This window comes from Prenolepis imparis, unplaced genomic scaffold (assembly GCF_030444845.1).
Source record: "Prenolepis imparis isolate NDT839.2.m4 unplaced genomic scaffold, iyPreImpa1.0 SCAF_15, whole genome shotgun sequence".
Lineage (NCBI taxonomy): Eukaryota > Metazoa > Arthropoda > Insecta > Hymenoptera > Formicidae > Prenolepis > Prenolepis imparis.
This window is the reverse complement of record NW_028141173.1, coordinates 4,594,000-4,608,608: the sequence shown is the minus strand read 5'-3', so window position 1 is coordinate 4,608,608 and position 14,609 is coordinate 4,594,000. Positions and strand designations below refer to the sequence as shown.

At 31.9% G+C, this 14,609-nt stretch overlaps 2 protein-coding genes across 9 annotated transcripts in view; one reads left to right on the top strand and one right to left on the bottom strand.

Moving 5' to 3' along the window:
- LOC145946138 (uncharacterized) overlaps positions 1-14,609 on the bottom strand; it is a 165,467-nt gene that overhangs the window by 44,748 nt on the left and 106,110 nt on the right. For all 6 annotated transcript variants that reach the window (XM_083055607.1, XM_083055612.1, XM_083055609.1 and 3 more), the window contains exon 5: positions 12,948-13,402. The gene's annotated coding sequence lies outside the window, so the exon portion shown is untranslated. The remainder of the gene's footprint in view (positions 1-12,947; positions 13,403-14,609) is intronic.
- LOC145946134 (adenylate cyclase type 6) overlaps positions 1-14,609 on the top strand; it is a 97,613-nt gene that overhangs the window by 16,178 nt on the left and 66,826 nt on the right. For all 3 annotated transcript variants that reach the window (XM_083055594.1, XM_083055593.1, XM_083055595.1), the window contains exon 2: positions 5,110-5,272. In XM_083055594.1, the coding sequence (XP_082911720.1) occupies positions 5,207-5,272 (66 nt within the window). In that variant the 5' untranslated portion in view covers positions 5,110-5,206. The remainder of the gene's footprint in view (positions 1-5,109; positions 5,273-14,609) is intronic.

Here is a 14,609-nt window from a genome sequence, read left to right as displayed (position 1 = left end):
GAACGCGGGAGAAACTTCTATTCTCCGCCCGTATTATTATCTTACAACTTGCAGCACCCGCTTGTAATAGCAAACCGGTGTTGATTTAATTAGGGACGGTGATTAAAACTGCATTTCCGAGATCAAGAGTCGCTTTGTCGGTGGCACTCGAATCAATGCAATCGAAACCAAGATTTTAACCGTGTACGAACTAACTCATCTCGAGAATGTTACGAGAACAAATACCCGAGCAAGTCGAGAGGGTAGCAGTGAAACGGGACGTTAAATCATTCCCTCGTGCAAGCAATTATAGATGGCGAAAATGACCAAGATGGAGTTTCGCGTTCAATCCCCAATTGTCTGCTTTTCCATCCAACACACCGGAACTTGGTTAGCAGTAATGTAATTGGCAACGAAGACGAGGCATGTAAATAGTTGCATCGCGCGATGCGTTAAAATAAACCCGGCTGATTAAAGCAGCAGCAGCAGCGTGTTTATGATATATTACAATTAATTTTAATTAATTTACACTCGACACGCGGCGTACGAAAGGTAAATAATATATCGTTTCGCCCTTTAAAGGGGATTTCGCTGAAATTTGATATGTACATATATGTATAAGGGACTGTGGGATAAAATTTAATGCCGCCGTCACAAACCGTGTTTAACGATTTAAATTAAAATACAATAGGAATGTTCGCGAAAAATTAATTTGTAACGCAATTTAGGGCATTTCAAAAAATGCGCAGTTGGGCGTCCGGGAGATATTTCAGATTTTCGGCCCGAACAGCTCGATATCCCGCTTCGAAAGAAGTGACAGAACTCGACGACAGGACAGGGAGAGAGTGACATAATATACACGTGACAGGCGGAAGTTGGCGGCGCGCATCGTGGACCTATTTCCGACACAGATCGCTGGGTCTCTCTCTTTTTCTCTCTCCGGCGTCGAATTTCGCACGACACACGAAAACTTTCGATTACCAACATTGTTTGGTATTTCGTTTCCTGTGTGTATACAACCGACTGCGTTCGCGATATTGCCGTGCGGGCAAAATTCGATTTTCCCGGTTGCCAGGAAATTAAATTTTTGCGAAGAGACGTAGTCGTAAGCCGCGAAGCGTGTCCTCGGAAAATGAGAATGTAACAATTAAACACGTGACAAGGTACGGTTTAATTGAATGTTTGTTGAATTTTACAGAGGGTGCATTAAGAGGTGCATTTTATTTTTGAATTACTTTCATCATTAATAATTCAGTGAATCAATTATAAATTATTTTTAAAGAAAAAAAAAATGTTTTTGAAATATTTTATTTTTGAAATTGAACCGTATATAATTTAAGTTAATTTTATTTGATATCTTTTAGCGAAATATTCTGTCTCTGTGTGTTTGAAGTCCAAATATTTAATAAAGTGTTATAATTTATCATAGCAATATATGAATAATAGAATCAAATTAATGCAAAACCTGTTCTAAATATCACGATTCACAAAGTTACATCTGATTTAACTTACACGCTGCAAAAGTTGTACGTTATATTTTTTTATTCTTTTTTTTTTTCGTCGGATTCTCGAATTGATAAAAACAATGTTTGAACAACTGTTATTCCAGATAGGATAAACGAAGCAGTTATCGCGAGATGAATTGTTCTTTTGTAAGACCATCAACGCTTTACTGCGCGTTTGTAGTTTTCGTGTATCTTCGTGAATGTGATTAGCGAGTCTGCACAGTTGAAAAATTTGTGTTAAATTTAACAAATATCACATGTCCCAAACGGTCCACAGAAATTTTTGTGTTAATTTAACATAATACGGATATGTTAAATGATGACACGAATATTGTGTTAATATTTTAACATAAAATAAATGCAAACTTCAAGTAAACTTGAAATAAATTTTGTGTTAAATTAACATAGTTTTAATGTAAAAATTAACTAAAAAAATTATTAATTTTACATTTTATCATTCCCACTTATATTATAAAGTAAAATTAACATTTTTTCTGTAAATTTTAACAGATAAATCTTGTCACTAATAATATCGAACATATTTATTATGTAAAATTAAAAGTAAATACACATTGTGTTATTTTTACACTTATTTTCAGTTATTTTAATAATTTAACATTTTAGTTCAATTAACACAACAGCAATATGTTAATTTAACACATGAATGTGTTAAATATTTAACACAAAAATTTTAACGGGGACCGTTTCTAACAAGAAAACACAAATTTTCCAACTGTGTGTATACTATGCTAATTGACGATGAAACTCTTCAGCATCCTACTTGGTTTTGCGTTTGAGCTTGACACATTTGCCATCATATCTAATGTCATCGTTTTTCGTTCGTTAACTTTTTTTTTCAATTCGATATACAGAGAGCGAGATATATCTCCGAAACTTATATCTAGGTTGAGCAATATAAAAGAGATATAAATATATTGGAAAGCGATTGTAATTTTCAAGTAATCGAATAAATTCGAAATATTCGAATACATCGAAATACATATCTACTAATTCGCGCAGATCGATCGTCGGCCCGTGGAATTGTTCATGTAATCTCTTAATTACTTTTTAATTGAATGCCGCTTTTTGTGCTATACAACATTTTTGCGATTACCTTTGACACTTTCGATCAAATACCGTTTTCATCGAGATAGAGGAGGGGAACGAGTATATCGAGTCATTAAATACTTTATAACGCGTATCTACTGTTATTCCCGCGATGAGAGACGTACTTTTCATCCCCGTCGCAAGTTCTAAAGTAATGAAAACTTTAATGGAATTTAGTACTGAACTCTCGCCAGCCTTTCCTTTTCCGATTAAGCGACAACCGTCCGTTAACTCCCTTCGGGATCGACGAGTCGCATGGAAATAAAAATAATTCGAAAATCGACGATAATCGTTACGATAGAAGATTCAACAATATCTCTTGTCGCGACAAAAAAAATTGCCCGATTTTTAATTCAAATTAAATGCAACGCAAAATTAGTGGAATATAAAATCGAAAAAGAATAACAAAAAAAAATTGTATTGAATAAAGCAGATTCCGAGATTATATATATGTATATACGTGACATCTTTTTTGTAAAGAGCGTTCGTTATATATTTTTAAATAAAAATTGCTATAAACAGATTTCGGAGCAAAATCTGTTAATTTTCCGAATTTTTTGAAGAATAGGAAGGTAAATAAATAATGAAGTAATCAGGGAAAAATTATATCCGACACAAAGAGAGAGATATATCTGCAATTTCGAGAGCCGCGTGGCAAATTACTTTCGCCTATCGATCTCGGATAGGTAGCTCTTGCACTTCGGCACAAGCTCGCTATAATATAATACACATGCAGGCTGTGTCGCCAGTATATTAATAATTGCTTTGCTAGTATCACAATATTACGCGCATCCCATAATAATCAATCTCTCCCGAAGTTTCCGGTACACGGTACACGACGACAGTCGGAATAATTATATTTGTTGCGGCTAATTCACCGGTCGCGAAAGTGCGACGTTATGAATTTCAAGCTGCGGAAATTAACACGGTATCGATAGATGCGTCACGGCGCGAATAAATTTGTCGTTAGAAATAATATAAAGGCAAATATTATCGCACACGTATTATTCTTATGTACGCAACATAAGAGCGGCGATTGGCGATTCTGCTATAATATCGACATGTGTAAAAAATTTTTACAGATAGATAAGTACGCGATCATAAAAGAATTTTTATCGTCCATGCACGATTTTTTAGATATCGTTTACGACTGATTACTCGATTTATTTATCATCGATTTTTGAGAAAAAGAACTAAATGCAAAATGTTTATTATTATATTTGATAAAAGAAACACTTATATGGTATTTCCAAAGATCGTAATTTCAGAAAATATATCTGTTGTTAGATATAAAGAGAGAAGAAATAAAAGTTTACTACTATAATAATTGCATTTATAGATCTGTACTCATCGCGTGATATTGCGAATAAAAATATCGAAGAATTATTATATCGGACGAAACAATTTCTCTTCTTCTCTTTCTCTTTCTCTATCGTGTGCACAGCTTGGATTTCTCCCTTAGACGTGAACATAAGGAGTAGAAAAGCCTGAAAATTATTTGTCTAGACACGCGATACGGGTATTGTGAACTCTAGTTACAACGAGTGAAATTTCTCTCCGAGGAATGCGAGTCCCATGGTGCGAGAAACGACACGTGTCCCCCAGGATGGTCAGTCTTTTCTCTGTGTGATGATTATGTTGTCTGCAGAAAATTAGACGGTCCTTGCGAGACTATATACGTGACAATTATATCGTTCACGGGGGAAAAATTGGATTATTATCGCGAAATATGATTGCTTGAATGAACTATTTTCAGAGAGATTCGGATTTAAGAGATTTATCGATTATTTATCAAATTTTTAATTATTTCTTTTCGAGCAATTTTATTCAGCAATCTTTTTAAATTATCTATTTTCAACAGTCTAGAAAGAAATATATAGAGAGATTACACAAATATTTCAGAAAATCTTTAGAAATATCGTCAGTATCGTAGTTTTTAGAAAGAAATACAACGTTGAAAAAAAAAAACGCGTATCATATCGAATAAATTCGCAAAGCAGATTTGCGGTAATAAAATATAATGTTACTCCAGAAATGTTAAAAGACTTGATGGAAATGGCTTTAGCGTCTCGCGCATATTGCATCTCGCATTATTGCAATCACACTTGAAAACATTCTATTTTTAGGTGCGCTTTCATAACTTTTTCATCATCAGATACAAAACTATAGTATACTTACAAAGAAAATGCGAAATGCACAGATATGCGAATATATTACATCGCGGCAACTTTGTACCGCGCTACTTAAAACTTAACGAGACACGGTATATATCCGAAAGCTCTTTCGCGATAGTATACGCGAATCATTATATATTAACGACGTTACCTTGAACGTTAAGTTGTGCGCATCGAGTATTAATTAATTAATTTACGACATGATCGAAGCACTCACTGTAATTAGTCGAAGCGATCACAAAAAAAAACATGACAACGAGAGAGAAAGAGAGAGAGAGAGAGATGAGGAGGAGGAAGAGAGAGAAAAAAAGAATCTTGCTATGGCAAATTTTCTTTTTGCACAGGAGAAACATGAAGTAACAGAAAGTGGTCCATTGTTGCCCCGGAGGGCTTTCCAGCGTCTGGAGGCAGAAGACCTGGTGACACGGGAGAAAATACGGCATGGATTTCCCGAAACGAGAATGGAGTCACAGGCTTAGTCTTCGCGGTAGCCGAAGAGCTCACGAGGTAACTGTTCCGTCGAGAATTGCATTATTTAGAACACATTGAGACACATAATCGGGACTCGCGCGCGCGAAATGTATACTGTCATTAAGTAGGAGAAACACGTTATTGAAAGGTACATATATTAAATTATGTTATGTAAGCCAAATTATCAGAACACAATAAATTATACATATATAGAATTTGCTAATTTTTTGCAAGAATTAGCAAATTAATTTCATATATAATTTATTGTGTTCTGATAATTCGGCTTACAAGTAATTTCTTCGATATTGCATTCAAATCGCGAAAATTCCCTCTAAGGCTTTAAGCTTAAATACCGTTGTAAAAACGAATTTACTAACAAGATTTTTCTTTTTTCTTACTTACGCGTCTCAATTCTTGCGTATTCACGTTCGAGAACTGCATTTAATATTCTAGCTTTGTATTATCGATTATACTTATCACTACTAAATTGCGTGCCGCGCTTCCGTTCTATACGTTCTACGATTGCAGATAAAAAGAAATGAAGTAAAGACTGCGTGTGCAAATTACACTTGTGCGAGGGATGCATGCCCCTGCATACATTATTCATAAGCGGATTTCGTTCTAAAAACTAAACGTTCGTGTGTTCAACTCGTCGTATCATACATCGTTAAAGCGTACTTTTCATATGTGTCGTCACGAGATATCATGTTATGAAAACGTTTCAAACGAGATCGAACGTATGTATGTATTATATGTATGCGCCTGTATTATTTCCGGATCGTACGTATATAATTGCTTTATGTTATATATCTCCCGATAATTACAGATTGACATAAACGTAATTCAATCGTTGCATGTGCACATTCGTAATAAAATTTATATTGTCATTACTTTCATCAATATTAATATCGATATTAATATCGTATATATATTCGAAAGCATGAAATTATTTTATACGCAATGACGTACTATAATATACACTCGCTATTAAAATAAAGTATGCAACGATATGACGATATAATATAATGGCTTATGTATGGAAATAAATTTACAAAATCCAATATTTTGTTAATTTGTACAATGAAAAAGATACGTGAATCTAGATTGAAGAAACATTATTACGCTGTCAGATAGAACTCAAATAAGTACATGTAATATACATATGGAGAAAATTTTTGTTATTCTTTTACACAGAATAATTCGTGACGTATTATAATAATCAAAAATATTTTTACAATAAATATATAAAGAAAAATTGTCTTCTTCAAAATAATTCGTGATATATAATAATCAAAAATATTTTCGATCATTATATACGTCACCAATTATTTAAAAAAATAATATATGTATTGCAAATATATTTTTGATTATTATATACGTCGCGAATTATTTTAAAAGAGTCAAACAATTTTTCTCCACAGATATAAAGCGATGGAGGAGATTTCGGAGACGAACTCATTGACATAACACTTTAATTACGAATTATAGAGATATAATAACGTGTGCCAGGTGGCATGTTATCAACCCTTCGCGGAACACACATTGCGCGCATATGTTAAGAACGCGTCGACGAAGGATAAAGGCATTACGGTACTAGATGTTCCGAATGTTTAGAATTTTATCTAGCTTTCGTGAACGAACAGCGAACGTCCATTAACGCGTTTCAGTTCGTTTTATCGTCGTGCCACACAAGATGCTTTAACAAACGTATCACTAATACGCGATGTCTCATTAAGTTTCGTTTCATAAACTGCTTTAAACATATTAATATAATAATTTTTACCCGTACAAATAATATTGCAAAATTTCAATGCAAGATGAGCAGAAATGAAATCAGTTATTATATAATATAATCCGGTTCTCTCTCTTATATATTCGCGATTTGACAGATGGGATGAAAACGTTGGAGCCCGACAGAATAGATAGCTTATTGCGAATTCGGATGCGAGTTGGATGAAGTAGTGCGCACTAGTGCACATTAAAGGTCGTCATTTGATGCAAATTAACGAAAAGGCGTATGCATGGTAATTTGTATTATCATACATAAACAGTGTTGGATTTGCAAGATACATAACTTATCGCATTTGTATGTTGAATATAACATAGAGTCAAAATCTGTGAACAGATTAAGATTTAAGGTGTTTTCACACACATTCAAATAAATTAATTAATTAACGGATAAGATTTAATCTAGCGTGATTTATTGCATCCAAAACTAATGCACTATAAGCTACAGATTTTGATATATTATCTAATAAAATATGTGAAATAAAATAAAGAGTCACATTAAAAAACATCTGAATAATGATAAGACGTTAAATGTTGAACGGAAAGATGACAATATCGTAATCTCGCGATCGGGGAGGTATAATGCTCTTAAAAAATGAAGACTGGTAAACGCAATGCGATTAACTCGACGCGGCCAACATTAAGCAGCACATTTAAATGACATTAACGGGAACGCGCGAATCAGCGAATCAGTCTCGCGATAATCGTACGACGTTTCTCGTAATGAAGCGACATTATCGCGTTTTAACGTTCTTCCCTTTTAATATATTATATTATTTTATATCGCAGTTGAATATGCTCGTTCGCTCAGGTATTTGCCGGCCAAGGAACGCCCGTAATGCCTTAATCTCTCGCTCCGGCGTAATAATTTCTAGCTGAGGCAGCAGAGTCCCGCGTTCGCAATACGCATTTTATAACGACGTTGTGCATATAATTTACCGCAACTAACTTGTCGTGCAATATATATATATATGTATATTGGTGCAGCATATACGCGGAATATCGCGAAACATATATATACATCCTCGTTCGAGCAAAAGCTCTCCTTAAATGCATTTCACGCCGTAGGATTCCATTTATAATGATATAGAGAAATACTGGAAAAATTCTGATTATCGTGCGTTACGTAAGTCATTAACTATTCATAATAATTTCAGTGAAAAATATTCAACAATTAATTTAAAATATATAAAAAGCAGTAATAAAATTAATACTTAATAAAATATATAATGTTTCATAAAAAATTAAATACGATTAAATATAAAAAAAAATTAAAATATTAAAGACGATAGAAGCTAAGAAACCAAGACTTTATCAGTCTAGTAATAAAAGTTACGTTCAAGTCCTAATTTATCTAGTCTACTGAAAAAATTATAAAGAAGAGTAAATGAATATATGTGTATTCTTAGATTTTAAATAATTGCGCCGTATAATTAAAATGTCATGTTGTCAGACACGTTTGTATTATAATATATTTTTTACTGTGCACTGTATGCTCGATTATCATGCGGCAGAAACTGCAAAACAATTGATTTTCATATCTTGTCTCTTTATCGCCGCATTGTCATACGGTGATAATGAATGACATTGCAGTTGTCGTAATACTTTTTTCCATTTCTTTAACGTTTTTTTTTTCCTTTACGACATCTCATTAGCACGTATTTCTGCATAAATGGCTCTTAGTAAATTTTAACGCGCTTCGTTTCGTAATAATATATTTCTTATTTTGTTGCATTCGTCGTCCAATCACCGGTTTCATTTATCGATGAAATTGTGTAATATAAGACTAACTTGTGTATATAAGATCGAATCATTTTATTTATTTATTTGCTTCAAAAGCGTTTCAAAGTTTTCGAGTATCTTATAGGTACATAATTTACCTGATTCGATGCAAATACTTTTTCTAAGTATATTTTTTATCAACTGATATATTTATGCAAACATATTTTGATGAAAATAAATTAACTAAATAAATTAAATAAATTTTAATGTAATAAAAAAAATTTTAATATAATAAATTGTACTCTTTTCTTTATTAACATTATTATAAACATTATTAACATTTTTCAAAAGTATTTATACTTCGCAATAGATAATTATAAATATATTCCGACTCCCTAATTATGTATGCTGCAGGCGGTAGCGCGTTGCAACGAATATTCTCGTCTATTGTATTTAAAGTGCGGTTAATAATGCAAACGGAAGCGCTCGACCAATGCAAAATTAAAATTAAGACTCTAAGAAAGCTAATGTTCTAGTTTAATTTGATTAGAAAGTGCGATAATCAAAATATTCTGAAATAATTAATTTTTAAAGAAAACACAAATTATTAATATAGTATAATTCCTATATTATTTAAATATATTTTATATTATATAAATATATTATTTATAAATTATTTAAATATAATTAGGTAAGATATTTTTCTAAAAAACGATAGATTCGTTATCTGTCGTCGTGTTTGCTGCGACGTTTACTACTAAAGCACATATACGCTTCTTAGAATATTTCTCCGATACCCGATCGTTACAAATGTCGTTCGTCTTGACGACCGACGTAGAAAAGCGCACGTACATCGTTAGAGGGAATAAAAAAGGAAGTGTCTCGAAATGGGACGTGTCGAGAAACACGGAGAAAGAAAGAGAGAGAGAAAGGGAGCATTCTCGGTGAAATATACGCGATGAAATATAGCATTCACAAACGAGAGCACGGAGGCTTCGCGAAACGCGCGTGCGAGAGTTTCCCTACCTAATTAGCACGAACGAACAAACGTCCGCGGAAAAGCTGAATAATTTAAGAGCGGCAATTTCCGCGGACGGTGCGTGCGCAACGATCGGCACTGCAAGCTACTTTGCTTACAATAAACGATTATGTATCGTATAACCGATGCTATTTGCAAAATAATGGAACTGATCGAATCGCGGAGAAACGTCAAGTAAAAATATTAAATGCAAATAGTTTCAAATAAAACATATATATAATTATTACATTATATATAATATATATATTATATATGTAATATATATTATTATATATATATATATATTTGTAAGAAACATTTCTTGTATTTTTAATCAGACATGATAGTTTCTTTTCATATTCTTATTCGATATATTGATATAATGTGTTCTTATTCGATATATTGATATAATGTGTGATGTATCGTGTGTACTAAAGGTGTTTCTATATTATTAAGCTGTTATGCCTGTTACATTGATAAATTGTCATACGTATAATTAATATTGTCGCATACAATATTAACATGTTATGCTCGATCAATCAAATGCAATCTCTTTTTTTATTCGATAAACGAAATTAATTATACTTTACTCAATCTACTCAATAATTAAAGTTTATCGAAAAAATACGAAATGAAGTGTAGTGCAAATCCAGAACAATCAATTGTTTATGTCGATGCAAAGGAAATTGCACGAGCATTTTCACTTAATCAACAGAGTGCAGAGTAAAAAGGGGGAAAAAATTGCGTTTGATACGATTACAAGCTAGAGAAAGATTTCACGAGTAATGGGGAGGCAACAAATGTACAACTTTATTTCATTCTTCCATTTAACACGCAGAAAGCATATAAATTGGGAGAATAATATCTGCAAGATATATATCGTAATTTCCTTATATATTAGAATAAATCTAAAATATTATAATAAATGCATTAAAATTTCAAGCTTTACGAAAAATCCGTGTGCAAGCCTTAATTATACACAGAGATAATTTTCTCTTACAATTAGAATTTACCCTGAAAATCATGGTAACCGTGGAACAATATGGTATGAAAAGAATTTTATGAGAATTTCTCTGATTAATATTTATTACAATAAAAATAATATCTATTATAACCAAATATATTTTATATTTTATTGTGATAGATATTATTTTTATTGTGATAAATATTAATCAGAGATAAATATTAATCAAGTAAATATTAATCACAATCGAATACTAAATTCTCATAAAATTCTTTCCATAACATATCTCACGGTTATCATGATTTTCAGGGTAAATTCTAAAAGAAAATTCTCTCAGTGTAGATGTAATAATTACACGAACATTTGAACGAACGCAGATTTGAGTAAATGGATGTGATCGAGTATTATTATCTGAATATGTGTCCAAATGATATTTTTACAGTTCGTTCTCTCGGCGGCGCACTTAAGTGAAACATGTCAGCGAATGCGCCGACACGAAAGTGAAATAATACCAGGCGATACAAGGCGGGAGTCTCTTCCCTTTTTACAATTCTTTTGAAAAACGGTCGGTCATAACGGAGCAATTTTTGCAAGCGCGCGATATCAAAAAGCACGCAGCACGAAATAATACTATAGTTTACAATGCGAGAGAAACGCGCCAAATTTGTACTTTATTGAAATACTTTTCATTCGTTTGGAGAGATTTTCAAGAAAGATAAACATATTTTTCATCAACTTTTTCCACGAGAAATAAATATCAATAACAATATATTTTTCAAATATTTATATTTTAGCAACATTTTAACGCTACAAAAAATAAATAATACTTTCCGCGAATGATTCTTTTCGCTAAAATTGAGGATGTATTTTTTATAAAAGTATATAGCGTATATATATATTAGGGAAAAAACCCGGATTTTTTTCTGGCGAAAAAAAATAAAATAAAAAAAAACCGTCTTATTTTCCGTCATATTCGGAGCAAAATAAATATCTTTCTCGCACACGAAACTCGTCGCGTTGGTGGGTTAAGAAACGCATTACGCGACGTATATATAATATCGTTATCGCGAAAACTGAATATAAGCCCGCAGTGAAAGCTCTGCCAAGCTGAAAACTGGCTGGTAAAACTGACTGAGATGATACACGAATGATACGCGAAGAAGAGCGTGAAATCGGAAAACGAGAACGTCTAAAAATGCAAGGGATCTCTATATATCTTGTAGATGTCGGAAATAAAAATGGAAAACACACGATAGAATTGTCCCACGTTAGGTGCATATAATAGTCAGATCACGTATATACATGTATATACATATACATATATGTATATAAAGTATGTGTGTTTAAAGAGCTAAACGTTTCTCACGTTTCAGAGTTTGAAAAGAGGATTTACCTCAAAACAGCATTAATTTCGAGAATAGCGAGACGATCTACGTATAAAAAATATATCGCACATTATAATTAATTTGTTATTTCTCTCCATATTTTTATTAAAATTCCACAATTTTTATTATTTAATTTTATATCGAAAAAAGTGTATGTATCGTACAGTATTTTATTTGGGTTTTTCTCATAGAGTTGATACATCCTATTCTTTCCAATGAAAAATTATCTTTACAAGGAAGAAAAATGTCGTATACTCGTTTATTAAAATTAGTTTTATCAAAAAATAAAAACGTGTATCCTCCTCAGCACTAATATATAGCAAAAATAGAGGCTAGATATTTAAAAAAAAACCCTCCAAAAAAAACAACGTAGAATATATGAATTAAAAAAATGAAATATTATAAAATGAGATATTTAAAAAAAAATCCTCCAAAAAAAAACAAAGTAGAATATATGAATTAAAAAAATGAAATATTACGAAATCTAGTTCTTAATCCTAAAATTATGCGAGTCTGTAAAACGTAATTTAAATCGAATATCGCTATGTCAAATTTCAGCGCACTTGAAATTACTGTCAATCACGCTAACCGAACATTGCTATTGAGGTTAGGTTAGGTTACTGCGATTATTCGTTAATACGATCATTAATACGTTTGTCGATAACGTACGAAATTAGCGGAGGTTAAAATACGAGAAATTATATTTCGATTCCTTATTTAAACGCATCGATTAAAACGTTCTCCATTTATATTTCTAACACACGTCTAAACGAGCAAATTCTGCATTAAGTTATTAAAGTTTCGAAAAGAATGGAAAATTATCCTCTGACTCACCGGTGAAGAATCTACGCTGCTGCAATCAGCTGTTGCCTTTCCTTTATCGGCCCCGAACGATCTGTCGTCTTCGCATAATTCACTTCCATGCACTGGACACGAGTCATTGTAAAATGCACTGTTTCGATCTCGCACGTTGACCCTGAACGTCTGTCATTCAGTCCCGCTCTTTTTACACGTATTACCCGGCACGAGACGACTTGGAAGGAGAAAACAACACATAACGAGCCGCGCGCGCTCGTTGTTTGCTAACAATGACGCGTGACGTCATGACGCGCACCAACCTCCGGAAAAGTGTTATGGCGGCGATTTAAATGCACGGACGCGCGAAATTTAAATTTGCGAGACGGAACTCGTATATATTCGAAGAAATGTCATCGCGTAATTATTCGTCATATATAAAAAAAAAAAAACATCTCGACACTTGATGCAGACGCGTTATAAATGATGTATCTCTGAAACAGAAAAAAAATCATGCTTTTAATGAAACTCATTCATGAATATTTCGAATATTAAATAACCCAAGTAGCAAAAAAAATATATATAAAATGTTACTCATTTTCAGAGATATTTTAAAAATGTTACAATAATTAGTTAAGTTCCTTTTTATTCATTAAAATCATTTATTTTCATCTTAATGTAATATAAATATTAATTTAACGTTTATTAAATATTTTATATTTTATTAATAAAATATTAATAGAATAGATATTTAATAAACGTTAAATAAATATTTATATTACATTAACGTTAAAATAAACGGTTTTTAATGAATGAAACGGGACTTAACCAATTATTTTAACATATCCTTTATTTTTAAAATATCTTTGAAAATGAGTTCATTTTTTATAGATTTTTCTGCTACTTGGGAAATTATTTGTATATTCGATAATGAATTATTTTAATATTATAAAATTCGAATGAAAAAAATTATTCGAATATTATAAATAATGTATCTAAAACAGATTTAAAAAAACGCTTCCAATAAAATTCGCTCACGAATATTTCGAATATGATTGAATTATCTGAAGATTCGATAATTAATTATTCGAATATTATAAATGATGTATCTGAAACAAATTTGAAAAATGAAATCATGCGCTCTTTCAATGAAATTCGCTCACGAATATTTCTGCACGATATAGGATCCACAAAGAGCGACGATTGTATCGTATTAAATTTCTATTTTCCACACAAAAAAAGCTCGACCCTTCTATTCAGTTTTGCTCCTCTTTCCCTCTTTTTCTCTCTTTTTGCTCTAACATTTCAGGGTTGCTCTTGTTCGAAGATATGATGTAACGAGAATTGCCCGATAAAGGTGCGACACATTGTTATGTGACACAGATAAAAGCAGAACATTCGATTCGAACGTTACATATTATTATTAAGAGAATCATTATTAAGATAAGAATATATATGTACAAGATATCTCTTTTTCTTCTATTCCATCTTCCCTAAACTTTTAATTCTTATTGATAGTTAAAATATTATTTTTTATATTAATTTTTGAAAATTAATGTGTTGAATACATTCTCAATAAAAATATGTAAATTAAATTAAATCGCGAATATAAAATAAGATAAAGATGAAAACGAACAATCTACAATACTTATTGACAATTCTTAATTACAGTTAAAATATTTTTGTATTATAATTTTTGGA